This window comes from Myiozetetes cayanensis, unplaced genomic scaffold (genome assembly GCF_022539395.1).
Source record: "Myiozetetes cayanensis isolate MyiCay16 unplaced genomic scaffold, myiCay2020 scf15, whole genome shotgun sequence".
Taxonomy (NCBI): domain Eukaryota; kingdom Metazoa; phylum Chordata; class Aves; order Passeriformes; family Tyrannidae; genus Myiozetetes; species Myiozetetes cayanensis.
In genome coordinates this window covers 4,595,297-4,613,091 of record NW_026087159.1, presented here as the reverse complement: position 1 = coordinate 4,613,091, position 17,795 = coordinate 4,595,297, and the positions used below count along the sequence as shown (strand labels likewise).

General features: G+C 43.1%; 1 protein-coding gene across 4 annotated transcripts in view; it reads right to left on the bottom strand.

The window, feature by feature from the left end:
* The window catches only part of MCF2 (MCF.2 cell line derived transforming sequence), a 58,083-nt gene that overhangs the window by 13,484 nt on the left and 26,804 nt on the right, over nucleotides 1-17,795 (bottom strand). For all 4 annotated transcript variants that reach the window (XM_050310370.1, XM_050310366.1, XM_050310367.1 and 1 more), the window contains 15 exons: nucleotides 16,426-16,545; nucleotides 14,792-14,908; nucleotides 12,832-12,981; nucleotides 9,953-10,077; nucleotides 9,365-9,479; nucleotides 8,881-9,000; nucleotides 7,547-7,738; nucleotides 6,356-6,547; nucleotides 6,037-6,208; nucleotides 3,632-3,720; nucleotides 2,956-3,044; nucleotides 2,660-2,726; nucleotides 783-898; nucleotides 600-669; nucleotides 156-248 (listed from right to left, as the gene is read on the bottom strand). In XM_050310370.1, coding sequence (XP_050166327.1) covers nucleotides 156-248; nucleotides 600-669; nucleotides 783-898; nucleotides 2,660-2,726; nucleotides 2,956-3,044; nucleotides 3,632-3,720; nucleotides 6,037-6,208; nucleotides 6,356-6,547; nucleotides 7,547-7,738; nucleotides 8,881-9,000; nucleotides 9,365-9,479; nucleotides 9,953-10,077; nucleotides 12,832-12,981; nucleotides 14,792-14,908; nucleotides 16,426-16,545 — 1,827 coding nt within the window. The remainder of the gene's footprint in view (nucleotides 1-155; nucleotides 249-599; nucleotides 670-782; nucleotides 899-2,659; nucleotides 2,727-2,955; nucleotides 3,045-3,631; nucleotides 3,721-6,036; nucleotides 6,209-6,355; nucleotides 6,548-7,546; nucleotides 7,739-8,880; nucleotides 9,001-9,364; nucleotides 9,480-9,952; nucleotides 10,078-12,831; nucleotides 12,982-14,791; nucleotides 14,909-16,425; nucleotides 16,546-17,795) is intronic.

The following is a 17,795-nucleotide window of genomic DNA, read 5'->3' as shown; positions in this document are numbered from 1 at the left end:
ACACTTTTTGTGTAGTAGAAACTCCAATATCTATTTTTGTGAAGCTTCATGCAATGGCAAACAGAATACAACAAAACTGTGGGATGTTGAGGAGGGTGTTTAGGACAAAGGAGTGTCCCAGGACAATGCCTTTCTTGGTAGAACAAACAGCTCACCTGGAAGAAGGTGCTTTCGGAGCACTGCCTCCACAGGGACTCCGACCGGGGCTTGTTCTGGCAGTACTTTTCATACATCTGGAAATCCTCTCTCTGTAAGGGAAGCCAGAAGGTAAGTCACACTCATGGACCCAATCCTGCTGGGCAGCCAAATAAGACAAGCACTCAAACTGCAATTTTGCTTTTATCTCTGCTGCCAACTTTAATATCTGAATGTGACAGAGTTTGCGTAAAAAAAAGCATAGCTTGGAGTCACAGCAGGGTCACAATGTCTGCTCTGCCCACCTGCTGCTGGCCAGGCACCTCTGCTCCCAGGCTGGCTGTTGGTACTGCAGATCAGGAGCCTCTTGCTCAGCTGACACAACTGAGATGTTGCAGAGTGTGACAAATCAGGAGAAACACCGGCCTTCGAGCCTGCTTTACATGCGAAAATGATTCACTCACCCTGTCTAGGAAACAACATCCCACTCTCTCGGGTGCTCCCAGGCAGTTTTCCAAACTGTGCAGGAAAATTCTGCAAGAGAAGGGAGAAGGGGCAAAAATGCAGCAGTGAGCAAGGTAAGGTTTGGGTGTTTCATCATCACAGGAAATCAGTCTGATAAACAGGGGAACAGAGCAGCACCATACTTGTTGTGGAAGTCGTATATCTCGGACATGTTTCCAAAGAGGACGTCCTTCCTGTTCCTCAGCACGGGAGGCAGGAGGATGAACATGGCAGGATTATCCATCTCAGCTCTGTAGCCCTGCAGGATGCAAAAAGGGCTCATCACTCAGTTGGTAAGGCCTTGGCTTGGCATCTGCTCGAAGGCAGATGAAAAGGGGACATGAACAGACTTTCACTACGATCTGTTTTGGTTCAAAGTGCAATATCCCTTTTATTTCCTTATTTTTGTCTCTAAATCCCTGTCTTTCAGTCCCTGGTCACATGGGACTGCAGAGAATGGCTTGGGACAGCTCCTGTGGTGCTGGCAGCACTGCACAGATGCTCCCAATCCAACAAAGGCAAATCTCAGCCACCTTCTTCTTGCTATGGCCTGACTGCAGGGTCTCGGAGGAATACTTGTCTGGGGAGAACACATCTGCTGCTATGGCCATGGGACACAGTCACAGAGTGACAGTGTGTGTGTACAGGGTATGCAGTTACACACAACCTCACCAGAACCAGTGCAGGAGGTGGCTCGTTACAAAGCAGAGACAGTTCTAGATCAAATACCAAAATCAATCGGCTTTTTGCTGTTGTACAAGACTTGCCTGAGCACCAGGGTCTTGCTCTCCTCAATGCCTCAGGAATTCTGTGCTCTGTGGTTCCAGCTGCCTCTTGAAATCAAGCCTCACAAACCAGGACAGACACCACTGCACTACAAATCGTTGGGTGGAACTAGAAAACAATGCAAAGCTCCCCAAAGTAACATCCCATCACTGCAAAATCAATCACCAGGTATGGCAAACATCCTAACTGCAGTGTAGGGAGAAGGCATGGCCAGAGCTCAGGACCACCACTGCAAAGAGGTCCTCAGCTCAAGTTGGCCCTGCTGGTCACCAAGGACTGCACAGAACAGAGGCCCTTTTAACATGAGCAGCAAAAACATATTAGTATGTACAGCATATCTTCTTTGGCTTTCCAAATTAATCTCTCACACTCACTATGGCTGGAATCAATATTCCTTATACTAAGCAGGCATTTTGTAGTTGATTGAGGATGCAGTGGGTGATAAGTATGTGATAAATTAGTAATTTGTATTTAAACCCTGCAAGCAGGCTTCCCCCTTGAAAGGAAATACTATTTTCAGAAAACTGTCCATTTTTCTCTATATAGACTTGATGAGTACAGTAATAAATTTTGTACCTGCCAACTGCTTCATCATAGAGAGTGTGGCTTAACAAAAACCCCAATCAGTGCAGTGCAATTACATGTAACTACTTGCAGTCCAACAGATTTATATCCTGCTTGCTTCTGGGCGAGAGAAATGCAAAGGGGGGGAGCTATTTAACAGCCAACTTGTTTTGGCCATCAGCAAGAGTTATTTTGGAATAAAATAGAAGTGTCTAGAATGGCAGTATGAGAAATTATAATCTGCTTTCTAAAGAAATGTGCTTTATACGGTCTCAAACTTCACAGTATTGAGACAGAATCCTCCCAAGGGTAAAACACAAACTTCTTTCTTTTGTCTCCTAAAGGTAAGAGAAATTAGGGAAGTTAAAAGAAACAGCTTTTTGTACATTTTTCCAGGCACTGCTAAGACTAATTACCAGTGCTTTTGTGTACAAACAGAAGGCTTCTCCCTCATTCTAGATGAAAAGCTCATCCTGACACCAACTGTTCTTGCAGATGCCTCCAACAAAGAAAACGTAGGGAGAACTTGAACATTTATGACTAGCTTTGGATCTGACAGTCTGGTAGAAACCTGCCCCATCACATATTTGCTTAGTTTGACAGAGTGGCAGGTGCTCTTTTGTACAAGTCACTGGGGAACCATAAGGAATAACCTGGAGAAGTCACTCACCGTCAGAACGGTGAAGAGTTCCTCTACATACACTCTCTCAGTTTCTATAAGCTCATTTATGACATGGCTAAAATAAAGAAGAAAAACAGAAGCACATTATTTTTATGTCTATAAAAAACCAACAAGCAATCAGTGCAGTTCAAGGAGCCAAAAGCAGAGTGTGACCTCCTTAAAAACCAGCAGGTAAAAGTGCAAGAGATGACACCCAGGTCAGGTTGGAGGAACACAGGGGTGGAGCAAGGACTGGCCAGAAATAAAAATCATTTTGAGGGATGTAAATGGGATGAAAAACTTACCCTTTTAGTATATCTAAGCTGTCATCACTATCTGAAATAAAATATTGCAAGGAATTCCGTTTTTCCTGATAGTCGTGCATTACTTCGATCTGGAAGAGAAATGGGATACACTGGGAAGAGCTGCTGGAAGGGCACTGTAGGGGCAGGATGAGCCCAGCCCCTGATGTCAGCACAGGAACTCTCTGGGGAAGGATGAAATATGCTACTTTTTAAGAAATTCTCGTGTAGGAAACCTTAAAAGGGCATAGCATATAATGGGTGGCCAAATATTCCCAGAAATTACTCTGCTGCATAAAATCTGAAAATACTGGTAACACAATTCATTAGTGCAGAGACCAGAGAACAGTTTCCACAGGGGAAATATCTGTGGATTGGGAGATTTCCTAATACACACATCTGTTATGAAAAGAACAGGTTCAGGGAATAACACACAGGAAATCGATATCTGTGACTTGGAAAATCAATCCAAGATAGATCTCAGGTGTTGGACTAATCCAACAAAACCACATGGATATAAGAGGGTTTGGGTTTGTTTGAATATTTTTTAAATTGAAAAAAAAAAATGAAAAAGAGAAAAGGAAATGAACATCTTCAACTCCAAAGTACAATCAATTTTTAAAGGAGTTGCAGTTTTTCAGTGTATAAAACTCACTCAGATTTCATGAACAATTTTTACCTTGCGAGAACTCGGAGTTTTTCTTGATGTTTTCTTCCCAGGGAGAGAAAGATCAAATGAAAATTTCAAACTGGAATTAAAATCCACACCTTGTGTAGAAAAAAACCACAATTACATCATGTAAATCTGTAGTGAAGGGGAGGGTTCAGACAGAAACTGGCCAGTCACGAAGAAAAATGTAATACTTTTTAAGAATAAATAATTAGTTACCTCTCTACAATAGCAGACTGACAAAATAAAGGGTATTTATCCCAAACAATACTAATACCAAATAGTACACATCACAAAGTCATAAAGGTCATAAAGTAAAAACTAATCAGAGAAAAACCCAGAATGTCCATTAAGTGAACACAGTAATCAAAACCTATCAAAGTCCCTGAAGCATGAGCAGATGATAAAAGCAAAAACAATAAAAGCAAGTAAACTACAAAAAGAAACACCTACACATATCAGCCCTTCCAGAGACAGGAAGACCCAAAAGAAGTGAGGACTTGCCAGTGGTCCTGCTTAGAGACTGTCATTGGGAGGAAGGGAACACGGATATGAAGCCAGATGGGAGAGGGACACCAGTTTCTGTTCCAAGAGTGACTTTACTCCAGCACTCAGGCTCTGACACAGCCTGCTGTACCACTTCTGCACATCTCACTACACTTCATGGCTCATCACAAGGTAGATTTACTCTTTCCCCCCCTCAAAAAATGGTTTAAAAATTAGAACCATATTTCTCAGACAGGCTTCAAATCCAGGGCAAAGATAAAAGAGGAACAGACAGAAGAAGAAGGGTGTTCGGGGTGGAGAGAGGGCAGGGCAGAAGAATAAGAAAGAAAGAAAAAGAGGACAAAAGTGATGTGCTCAGAGTTGGTTTGGTTTCAATCCACACCATAAAACCCATCCGTCTCAAAGCTCTTCCGAGGGAGCCCAGCATGTGCCTTTGACACTGCACATCACGCCAGCAGGCCTGCAGCATTTTGATGTTTGGTATCAAACAAAGGCCTTATTAAAAAGCCCTCTTGTCATGATCTATCCAAAGAGGAGCCTTTTGTCTTTCCCTGCTTGCTGGCTGTGCTCATTCCAACACACTTGATCATCGCTTTCAAAAAGAGGATTAATGGAGGATACCTGTGCTTTGCAGGTGACTGAGTGCCTTTGCTAGAAAAATGTGCATCCCATAAAGGCATGAAATAAGTCCAGCTGAGCGATGATGGTCTCACAACATCCCACAGGGGTGGCCACCCTCTTACCCTACCCTTTAAGTCAATAATTTGTCTTTAACCCTTCCCTGTTTCTAGAAAGCTGGAAAAACTGAGTTAGGTGAAGAGGACAATGCTCTAGTTTAAAGACTCAGAGCTTTTTTCCTGATTGAGGAAAGGGCTTCAGAAGGCAGTGTAGACTAGAGAAGGTGGCATCAGCCCAGGAAGAGAAAATCTGGGAATTATTTGCACTGGCCTGCATCTTGAGTAGCTTAATTCCCCTCACTGCACCTAGCTTCATTCCCATTCCTTCACTAGCTTGGCTATTTACATTAGTCATTCCCTGAACTGAAGCTGCTTTTACAGTTGTATGACACTTGCTAAAATTCACCATAACCAATATTTGTTAATTCATCATAAAAATTTTGTGTTAAAACACGAGTGTTCAATTACTTTGATGTAGTCAGATTACTGAATTCAATATTCCCACATAACTTAGCATGTCCCTGGTTTAAAATATATGGATGCTACTTTGGAATCTCTTTTAATTCTGTCTGATACATACAGGGCTGCCTAGGATGAAGGTTTTAATGTTATCATTTAAAGCTAACATGGTGCCACATCCCATTACCAAAATTAGGGCAGAACATTCAGTGACCTCAGTTCAGTGAGAATCTGTACCTTTACGGGCATTAATTATTCCACAATTGGGATTTAGGGAAGATACCCTCAAGGAATCAAAGAGAATTAAGCATCCAGCTCATTTCTGTTCATGAGATTTGAGCTCTTCATTTCTCCAAGCTAACAGTCTAACTTTATGTCAGTTTCAGCTCAGGATAGCCACAGAGAATAGGCATGCTAATAAATTTATAAATCTTGACCTTTTTTCCCCTGTAGTACTTAATTCACCAGTTTCCAGACCAGCATGATGCTAGTGAAGCAGAACTGGAAGTATACACTACTTATGGCTCTTTTTTTCACCAAGTAGGATGTGAAAATACCTAAGAAGCAACCAGCCCCATTCTTCACACAGGTATGAGAAGTTTGACACAAAAATTGGAAAGATAATAAATCATCTGATATATATTTCACACTATACAACAACTCTGTCCACCAGCAAAGTTTAGCTGGTTTCTCAAAACCATCCTGCACCCTCCTCTTGCTGTCTCAAAGCACAATTATAGCTGAAGATACCACAAACTCAAAATATTTTACCATGTTTAGGAGAAAATAACGGTGATTTTGATCTTGGTGGATTTTCTGGCCGAGGAGCCACCAGCTGGACGGGCCGCACGTGTTTATCCAACAGCTTCTTGAAGCAAGACTGCCGATTCTCAAACATGCTGCGAACGTTCTCAAGCTTGACCTGCACCGACTGGATCTGGCACTGCAGAGAGTGAAAAAGACTCTCATGATCCAATAACCACCATTATTTTTCTCTTTGGCCCAAAACAGAGGATTATAAAGGTGACAACACCACATCACAGTCCAACCTTGTTTTTTACTTGTGTGCGGAACCATACAGGTTGCTTACCTTCAACTCAGACGTTAAGACTGACTCAAAATCGTAGTGTAGGGCTTGGGGATCATAGTTTAAGTAGCCTGAAGAGCTTTCAAGAAATCTTTCTATGTCCTGGAGAGCTTTCTGAGCGCCTTCTTTAGACTGGCACTTATCCATTTGCTGGTTGGCAAGCAGGTAGGCACCTTCGTCACAGCACTGCAGAGCCTGGTAACAGCACAGGGCAAGCACAGGGAGCCAGACTGTCAGCAGCACCCCTACTACAGCAAGGTTCCCATGAGGAATGTCATTTACTGGATCTGTATTTTCAACATGGAGCTAATTAGCACTCCTAAAGACCTCAGCAGTTATTGTGTTTTGATTAGAATGCAGAAAGGCCACATTTTTTTCCGGAGCCCTCAACATACCCAGCCAAGTTGTGCTCCCACTTGTACCTGGATAAAACCAGTGGTATAATGGACACAGAAGCACTATTTAGTGCATAGTTGAACCAAATGATAAGCAGATCTTTATTCATCTGGCTCAGAAAGCTGAAGTGCAACACTGAAGTGGAGCACACAGAGAGAAAAAACAAGTTCCCCAGTTCCCTGAAACAGTGAAAGGGAAACAGGGTCAAACTTCACTGTTTCTCTTAATGGCCTCAAGCATATTACAGCCGTGTGCCTTCTGGCCTAATTACCGTGAATTTCCCTAAATGAATATTTGATGCTGATTAAGATATCAGAGTGTTGGAACCACATGACTCCACTTCCACGTTAGCACACAGCAGCTGTGCCTATCTATCAATCTGCCACTTTATTTTACACTGAGCTACGTTCATTCTTAATAAATCACTCAGTAAAAAAGGGCTGGAGTTTATCTGAAAGCATTACCCTTACTGCACTGATTATGAAAACCTCCAAAGTCAATTAACACATGGATGCAGCATGAAAGCACAACCAAGAGCAGCAGCTGAACTTTGGTGTTCTGAATTGCCCTCCAGAGATACCCACCTCCTTCTGCTGACTTCACGGCACCATCAATACCTGGTTGCTAACTTCCCCAGCTAAGTGAGGGGTGAAGCGCTCCTCCAGCCTCTGGGGAGCATTTTCCTACCATTAACTGAAGCAAAGCTGCAAATTTCAGGTGCTTCCAGCTAAGAGGCAGAGCGGATAACCCCAAGGAGAAGCTAACTGCTTCTCAGAGCACTGTGTCTCTGAACTCTACCTGCTGAAGGCGGGTATGAAGATCCAAGGTCTTCTGCAGCCGCATCTGCTTCCTTTTGATCTCATCAGACAAGACATCAGAATGGTGCCGCAGCTCATTGCATTGCTGGCAGATGAGGTTGAGTGCATAGTGATGATTTGCTGCTAGCTGGTGTCCATGCAGTATCACCACCTGAGCCTTCCCTATCAGATCCTTCAGTGAAAGGAAGAGAATGGATTGCGCACTTACTGAAATGATGTCAAAATGTCTACATGTAACAACATGCACTTTCTTGTTTTACCAGATTTCATGCACACATGGAGATAAAGGCCATTAGGAGTAGCCAGAACAGGTCAGTTATGCAGGATAAAAGGGCACACATCATCTGGGAAAAAAACCCACTTTTGCTATCCATAAAGAAGATGAAGAAAAAACCAGCATTTCTCCAAACTAGCAATGCTGTTGAGTGCCTGCTGTCTCCAGGAACCACACCCTGAATAAAATGCAGCTGATGCTCAGTTTAGGCACACTATGCTCACAAGCATCAACCAGAACTGGAGCAGTTAAGGTTTAGGGTGAAAACATAAGAGGCCCTTTGTAGCAAATCTTGATGCACACATTATCTTGTCTCTACACCTTGGTCAGTGTAAGGTTATGGTTTCTCCAGGGCTGGTTTTCCACTGGGACTGCTTCCCTGCTGCACCCTGCCTGCCTGGCCTTTTGTTCTTCCTCCCTCTTTTCACAAACACTTCTTCCAAATGGACAAGAAGTTTTAGACCTTTCCCTAAGACTCTTATTTTCTCATTTTATCTGTCCAGATCCCTCAGGATTTCTCTGCTGACCCTGGTCCATGTTCCAAGCACATCCCTTTGCAAAAGTCATATCCTCAGTTGGGCTCCTGTGAGTCATCACTCTTCTTTCCCCTACACCTCTTAGTCTTCCTCCATGTGTTAAGTCAGAGACATGTTAGAATAGCAACTTTATTTTGCCTCTCCATGTGCCTGGTAACAAGTCTCTCTCTATTAACACAGCTAAAGCACTTAAAATATAAATCATTTTTCTTCCAGCTCATTAAATCCCACGCCTCCCCCATGTTCAGACATTTATCTGTTCCGGATTTTCATGGTGGCTCAGCAATTTATTTTAACTATGATAATTAAATACCCTGTTTCTGGCTTTCAGAGTGATCACAGCATCACTGCACAGAGCAAAGACAAGAAATTGATCCTTTCGTGCAGCCACTTGCCAACAAATTACACCAGAATCAGGTAACTTCAGGAAACAGCTCCTACCACAAACACAGAATGTGGCTCTTGTGTTTCATTAGTGCCTCTTTCTGTGTAAGGTTATCTCACCTGAGCCATACCATCGAAATGATCCAAGTCCTTGAGCCTCTGCTTCACTTGGGCAACACTGTCCCCAGTGTCGGGCAGCTCTGCTTGCTGACCCATTAAAAATTCAATGGCATTCTTGACCTAGACACAAAGAAGAAGACTGCTGCAAAGGGATACAAAGCACAGGCAGAAAATCATTCTGAGACCAAAATTAATCACACTTTAGCTAAGATTGCTAAATCCAATAATAAGACTAGTGTCCAAGAACTAATTTCTAAATTCAGAGATGCTTCTATCAGCAAAATCCATGCGACTGCAGGGTAGGGATACCTAAATTAGCTCTGAATGAGGAAGCACAGTGGTCTCCCCAGGCTAGCTAGCTCTGCCAGAGTCAAGGAAAAGCAGCGTAAATTAAATACTCTCAGAATAAAAAGCACAAAACTTCTCTCCCCTCCATTTCATCTCCAACTCTCCCTTCTGCCAGTGGAAGTGCATCTGATCATACCTCTTGAAAACTTTGCTCAAACTTCCACAGTTGCAAATATTGTTCCATTTTTAACTGGTGTTTTTCCCAGAAGCCATCAAAAGCAGTCTCCATCTCACGCAGCTGACCAAGTAACCTTGAGTACAGAGAAAGGACAAGATTGGAACAATTTGCAAACAGAGGACAAGCAGAGATGGACAAGCTGTAGAGATCAACTGTTCAGGTGTTCTGGACCCAACGTCTCAGAAGAAGTCAACAGATATGTGTATATGACTTGAGAAGATCTCAGAGAGAATTTTCATTAAATCATCACTGCAGATGACAGCACCTGTGTGAATCAGTTGTTGTTATCTCCATTTATTTGAGTAATACCTGGGAGCCTGGCACTGAAGAGCCTTGTGTTTGCTCCACAGGCTCATTGTAACAGGGGGGATGAAAATCAGAGCAGGTCTAAACCAACTGATAGAAGTCACACAGCAACTTACTGGGCTTGGAACAAAATTCTGGTATCTTTGTCTTTGGTAGATGACCTAAACAACACATCTACACCTAAATAACTGGAATGTTTCCACTGAAAAATCAGGCAAATAAGAAACACAGTGCACTTACCGATTCACAGTCTCCCAGTCTCCAGGCCTCTCATGGTGCTGGTCCTGACTGCATTCCCCAGAGTCAGGCTCTTCAAAACTGCTCAAAAGCAAGTTTCCCTCTTTTGTGACTGCTGTAATATCTTCCTGTATAACACAAAACATTTCTGATTCAGGCTACTTATTTTGAGGTAAGGATATGTCATTTTGTGTTTCTTCTGCCTTAGTTTCCCTGTTCAAAAGGAAGCACCAATATCCATCAGACCAAAGGACTCCCAGGAGATGTTTTCATTCCCTTAACATGGAATTAGCCCCTGGAGCTGCAGGAAGCTGCAGTCCTGCAGGAGGACAGCACTCTCATGGCTCTCTCCTGATGGGCAGGTGGGAGTTGTCTGACACATCTATCCACAAGTTCAAGTCTTCAAGCAAGTAGGCGGTGCTTCTCCACCGAGGTCATGACAGCAGGTTGTAGAAAGAGCACCCTACTGTGGGACAAAGCTGGGACTGAGACCACATGCCATTATCATTTACTACAGCCTCTACATACAAAATCAGCACCTCCAATGCAATATCCACTTGTAGAAAATTTAAACCCTTGGTGTGTTCATTAGCATCAGCTGAGGTGCTTTGTGCTGGGCTGGGCTCAGCCCCAAGGCAAACAGGTGTGTTTATGTCAGTTATTTTCAGGAAAAAGAGGCCAAACACAGAGATGAGAAAGAGGGAGAAAAAGCATGTAGATGATGAACAGAGTTGCAAGAGGCCCTGAAGGAGAGACCTGTGTATGGCCCCATTGGACAGCCAGGTGCTAGAGGAGTAAGAGCCCGTCCTAAGAGATAATCAAATTTCCACTGCAAGAAAAACAACAGCAAAATTACTTTTGGGAGAAGATACAGAAAACCCAGACTTGCTTAAATGTCTGCCTGCCCCAGACAGCTCAAGGCAACCCAAACATAGCAGCATCTTCAGGGCAGCAGCCCAGGAACAGGGCACAGCTGCAGGAGCCTCTCCTCTACCACATCCAGCATCCACTGCTGGTTTGCAACTCTATCACTGAAACATCCTGGAAGATGACTGCAAAGCAAAAACCCTGTCTCCTTTTGATAGTACCATGTCCAGGAGACTCAGAAGGGAAGAGGAATTATTCAGCATGCTTTAGTCCGCAGGTGGCTGTTATTTCATCCTCTTACATCTCACTCTCCAGAGCCCCACATTCCTCTTTTGATTCAAAGCTGTTCATTATCCATAAGGCAAAGTAGCCTGCCTGTCAAACAGGTGTTAACTTGACTTTTTCCCATTCAGCATATCAAAGAGGTTAATTTCTTAGTTACTTTGTTTAATTAGTTTCTGTCATTTTTATATTGTGCTTGCAACCAGCTTCTGTTCAGCATCACAGCTACATAAATTATTCTGATCAACTCATTATTTGAATTCAGCAATCAGCTGTTCTAATCTTGGGGTTGTCATGAAAGAGATAAGAATCCCATGTCTTGCTGTCACCACAATCTGTGCACAGTTTTTCATCTGCTTTTATCTTTCATGGTCTTAGAAGGAACATAAGAAAAAAGCCAGTGGACTTCATTTCAGTCAAAAGCCAACGGGTGGTTTTGATATTTGAAATTAATAGATGAGGAATTAAAAGCAAGAGATGCCTTGTGCTGAGTACTGCTGTGCTTTATATGCAAATGAAAACACATTACTTGTTTTATTTCTCCACAGGGGCAAGTGTGTATTACTGGCTGGTTTATACACAGAAATACATCATGCAGTCGATATTTGCCCCCTGCACTTTGGCTACATAGTCCTCAGCATGAAACTTAATTCAGTAAGCCATATTGCAATAGATGTAGTTGCTGTTTTATACTACTCTTCCCATTTTCAAAGAAGAAATAAAGGCCCATTGGCAGGATGTATAATGATACTTTCTATACATGCACATATACATTTATGCCTGCACACAGCACACTTTGGATGTCATTTTCAGTATTTCTTACAGACAGATTTCTGGGAACTTGCTGTCAGGTGAATGACAAATGATTATTAAGGAAAACAGATACACTTCTTTGACTTGGGTAAATAAAACCTGTCACAAAGCAAAAGACCTCATTCTTCAGCCACACAGAATGACTATTAACACAGGAATCCCTTCTGAAGTGAGGGTTTGGGGACACACCCATACTGCTCCCTGAAAGATGCAGGAGCACCAAAGACAACAGCTTGATAAGGCAGCAGCTAGTTGTACTAAAGCTTCTGCTGACTTCTGTAATAATATTAATAACAATTAAAAATAGTTTAAAAAATTAAAATATTAATGAAACAAATGTGGTTTAGGCAAAAGATGAAGGCTCACATGAAGACAGGGATTGCATCGTGAATGTCTGTACCACGCCCACACACAAAATCCTCACCTTGGATGCTCTCCAGCACAGTTCCCTTAAGTCCCCTCAGAGAAGCTGCATCAGGTAGAGGGATCTGGGGACAAACCATCCCTCCAGACCTGCTGATGAGCTTTGTGTGCAACTTTCTCCAGCCTCAAGGGTGAAGCAGAGGGGATCCCAACTGAGGGCATGAACATGGCAGGTGACAAAGCCTCCCACCACCCTCCTGGCAGCAAGATGTGCTAAGCCCATGGGAGGAGCAGGCTACAGACACCAACTGCTGCAGCCAGCAAGGAGGCGGCAGCTGAGACAGTTTGCTGGATGCTGGCAGGGTAACTTGCTCAAGTGGATGGCAAATGTATGGGTAACACACAGAAACAGTCATGCTGTGTTCCGTTTTGTCTGTCAACACGTACACGTGCATGGAGGGAAGGAGGAGTGCGCAAAACAAACAGGCAAAACAAACAGGCAAACACCAGAAATCCCATCTTGCCATGCAAACAGTGGAGCTGCTGGTGAGACACACCTTGAGCTGGTAGTACTTCTCCGTGCGCAGGGCCAGGATGCGCTCGATGGAATACATGTCGTCCGGCAGCTCGGTCTCTGCCAGCTCCATGCCAAAGGACTGTAACATCTGTGCAATTTCCTTCACAGTTAGTGCAAAACTCTCTATGGCCTGGTGGGAGACGATAATTGCAATCAGCCTGGGATTCGGGGTATTCCTACAGCTCATGAAGAGCGTGTGAAGAGCTGAGGCTGAGATGTGCAAGGGAGCCCAACAACCTGCTCGGAGAGAGGCGGATGGGATGTCCATGGCAGACAGAGCGGACATCCCACACTTGGCCAGGTGGCTTGTAGTGCAGACTGAATCCTCAATAGGATTGCATTGGGCAGAGATGCTTCATGCTTTGCTTTCTGCTGTTCTTGTACACCCTGAGATTGTTCCTACCACATACTGGAGATCTACAGCAGAAGCCACCCCAAGATCCATCTCACATATTCCTGTAATTCCTCTTCTGTTATCCTTCTCCTCTGATTAACTTACACAAGGAACCACCACAAGGCCATGGGGTTTTGGATCTGTATTTGGCTTCTTGGTGACGGATGCTTCCATTTCTGCAAGCCCAAATGGTTGGGTTACAGGCAGTCTGGCACTATGACCACCTCATCTGCAGATTCACCAAGAGGGCAAGGGTTGGAGCCAAGCAGGGTGCAAGAGACAAACTGGAGACAGTGGGATGGAAATAAGTGCTGTTGGTAGCTCCCCAGCACATCCCAGCAAGCCAGCGGGAGCTCTGTACACCAGATGGCTCCCACACCACTGGACAAGGTGGGTGGTCTCACACCCAGCTTGGTGCTCCAGCTCCAATTTTAAAAACAGGGTAATCATAGAATCATGGAACCATTTAGGTTGGAAAAGAAACTCAAATGTAACTGATTGCAGTTATATATTTCTTGTAAAAACATTTATTTTCCATGGAAATTTCAGGAAATGTTTCATGACCACACTACGAGGGAATTTTGAGAGAAGTTTTTCAGATGGCACATCTACAGTAGGCAGCTATGGTGTAGAAACTATGTTTTTGTTATATTAACATTTTTTTTATATTAACATGTCATTCATTTTGTCACTTTTGTCTCCAAGTGTGAGAGTCATGCCATTATCACTTTAACACATCTTGAAAAAGAACAAAAACCAAGAGCAAAAAATCTTCAAAAATCATTAATTTGGCAGTGCATTAGTATAAACTGTCAAAAAGTTAATGGCACAAGCAATAGCTTGAGTTATTCCAGCTACAGTCTTGTGCTTTTGCCTTCATACTCAGCTCCACACCTGCTGGTGTGGATGATGTTGCAGGACAAGAGGAACTGGGATGTCTGGTACATTTTCCATTAATGCTTTAGTTTGTTGGGAAGGTAACTGGGAATCCAACCTGCCATTCATTTGGGAGGCAACATCCCAGGGAAAACCAAGAGTGTGCAGAAAGCATAGAAACGTACAGCAAGGCATAGCTCAAGGAATTAAATGCCTGATTCCTGGCAATATTCAAGGAAAATCCTTGCAAGGAAAGGAAACAAAAAAATAAAAGGCAATTTTCTGAATCCTCTGCATTTGGTCAGTATGAAGAATGCAGTCTCATTGTCCTGGTTCCCAAACACAGTTCTGGTATTAATCACATGAAGCAACCATTATGAAAAAAGAAAAAGCCTATTTTTTGTATCTCCCATTAAGAGAATTTTAATAAAGATTTATGAAGACAGGTCTTCCGGGAGCAGTTTCAAAAGGAGCCTGAGGGATTTAATCATCCAGTTCCCTTGTAAACCAAACAAGCTCTCAGTGCCACTTGGCTCCCTTGCACATCTCATCCAGCAGTTATAGCTGGTTTCAGGGGTTTCTCTCAGCTACCCACTGCTCACTGCCTTAGTGACAACCTTCCTCAGTCACTCCCAAACACCAAGAGCCCAGTCCCAGCCCCAGTACGTACAGTCCTGAAGATGACCCACTCGCTGTGGCAGTACTCCAGGGTGCCCCCAAACTCCGGGGTCAATTGCTGCTCATCAATGTAGGTCAGCAGGTCGCTCACCGAGCTCAGCATAACAACCTACAGACAAGGCAACTCCGTTAGCTGGGTGATCATTGCTCCTACTCAGGCCACAGAGACTAAGCCTACTGAGCTTTCATGCATCTAAACATTGGGTTTGCTCTAAATATTGTTCTGGAGCATGGCTTTCTTCTTATGTTTATGGCTCAACACAGCTTTTATTTGGTGTATTTGACCACTTCTGTCAGCCAGCCCTGATCTCCCAGGTGCTTTCTTCCTCAAAGGCAAAGCACAGTGAGATGCTGCAGTATCTGACTGCAGATCAGAGCTGAAAGCAAAAGTGATGCAGGTTTAGGCAAGGAATGACCAGAAAACTGCAAAAAAATACCTACATTTTAATAAGTTATGAAGCATTGACCAATTTCACATAAATATATACTCATGAGTTTTTGTGTGTCTAGATCTGCAATGGGATATGGCAGGAATTTACAAACATGTGCAAATGACATTTTAGAGAGTGAAATGTAAATTTTTTGAAAATCATACTATTTCCTAAAGGAAAACATTGATTTCTTTTCTCTGTTTGTAATTGCAGCAACCTTAGATTCTATAATTTTACTTCTATTAATTATTCTCATTACATCCTATAACCAAGGTGATTTGAGAAGTCTGGAAATTTTGACTTGAGAATACAAAACCATTTCAGCTGCTATTTTAGAAACAAATACCAATATAATGTTGGTATGGAATCTACACTTAAATGAAAATGGGTGGAATTCATAGCAAAAGCTTGAGTAGACATGTCTTTTGACTTTACAGATGTTAAACAAATTCCTGAGTATGGATTTATCCTCCCCAAAAGCATGCAGCCCATATGGGGGTTGAGGACAAGCTGAGAAACCCATCACCCACTACCACGGGCACGCTCTGTGGAGAGAAAACTGTGCTCAGGGGAGCTGGAAAATGCTACAGGAGAGATTTGATGGAGAGTGAATTGGTGGAAATAGGGCACTTCTGGCAGAGACACTGTGGTTACTCTTCACACAGAATTACAGAATGGTTTGGTTTGGAAGGAACCTTAAGACCACATTGTTCCAACTCCCTGCCATGGACACCCTCCACCAGACCAGGTTGCTCACAGCCTGGCCTTGAACAATTCCATGGATGGGGCATCCACAGTTTCTCTGGGCAATCTGTGCCAGTGCCTCACTACCCTCACACGTAAGAATTTCTTCTTAATACCTAATCTACATCTCCCCTCTTTCAGTTTGAAGCCTGTCCCATCACTCCATGGTGCTTGTACAAAGTCCCCCTCCAGCTCCCTTGGAGACACTTTAGGCACTGGAAAGGGGCTCTAAGGCCTCCCCAGAGCCTTCTCTCCTCCAGGCTGAATAACCCCAGCTCCCTCAGACTGTCTCCATAGCGGAGATAATCCAGCCCTCTGAGCACCTCTGTGGCCTCCTCTGGACTCACTCCAGCAGGTCCATGTCCTTCTTATGTTGGGGCACCAGCAGAGTGGGACTCTGTCAGCCCCTGACCTGAGTTGGACAGGCACAAACAACTCTGCACACTCATACCGGTAACTTGAGTAGAAAATCCTCCTGACTGAACCGAAATCCAATGTCAGTGAAGGTGCGCTGGAAAAACCCCGTGGGACGAAGAACCATCACTAAGTGCAGGTTCCCTGGGAAAGACGCCTGTAAGGAAACAGAGATGACATTCACCTTGGTGACGGGATTTTTACTATTTTAGTTTGTTTGTTTGGTTGGTTGGTTTTTTGTTTTGTTTTGGGTTTTTGTTTGTTTTGTTGGTGGGTTTTGTTTTTTGTTTTGGTTTGTGTTTTTGTTGTTGTTTTTGTTTTTGTTTTGTTTTGTTTTTTTGATTGCTCCTGATAGCTTTTTCCTATTTTAGAAACAGGAGCAAGACACTGTAAGCAGTTTAGAGATACAAGGCCTAACTGCAGGAGGGTTGTGCAGCCCCAGTTCCCTCTGGAGCAGGCAGAAATTCAGCCATGCACCTTGGAGAAACACTTATTATAAACTTTAATAATATATACACTGTTCATCATATAACTTGGAGAGTGAAATTACAACTTAGCAGGGAACAGCAGGCTGGAATGACAGATTGAGGAAGCAAAATTTATTGCCAAACTTGCTAATCATCCCATAACTGCATTAAGCACACTCGTCTCGTCCTTGGTAATTACCAGGCAACATTTAATTTGTGGCAAGAATTTGGAATTTCCTGTCTACGCTGCTGGAGCCTTTTTTCAAGCATATGGTTGGCAGGTGCATTTTCAAATAGATCTGTGGAAAGGGTGCTTGAGAATGAAAAAAATTTTTGAGAAAGTAGGAGTCACATCATTAAATTATGGATAAGCATATGAGGAAAAGTTTTGAGTTAATTAAGGTATATGATTTACTCTGGGATCCTGCCAGGCCAGGTTACATTTCTCCATATATTCCTCCTTAAACACCTCCTTAAAACACTCCTCTGTGAAACACCATAATAGTATCTATACCAAGGGTGAGAATAATGAATGTGTTTAGGTATTTTGCACTGCAGGGCACTTAATCTGTGCCTCCAAAACAAAGATCACTCCCATAAACACGCATTAGTGTTGTTCAAAACAGCCATGAATTACAGGTGAGAGCTGACATCTATGAACTGCAGTGTCACTCATTTGCTAAGTTTTCTTTGATAGGAAGGCTCAGGTTGTGGCTTCTACCTCCCACAACTCCACTTAGAAATGGACAGTGACGTTTAGGATCACATAAGCCACACAAATTCAATATATTGATCTGCTGTTATTTTAAGTAGAACAGTAAAAAAAAAATAATGTGAATGAAATGCCAAATTCATACCCTTTGGAAGTCAACAAGAATGGTGCCAGGGACAAGGATTTGGCACTAGAAACAACAGCAAACCATTAAATAACAGAGACATT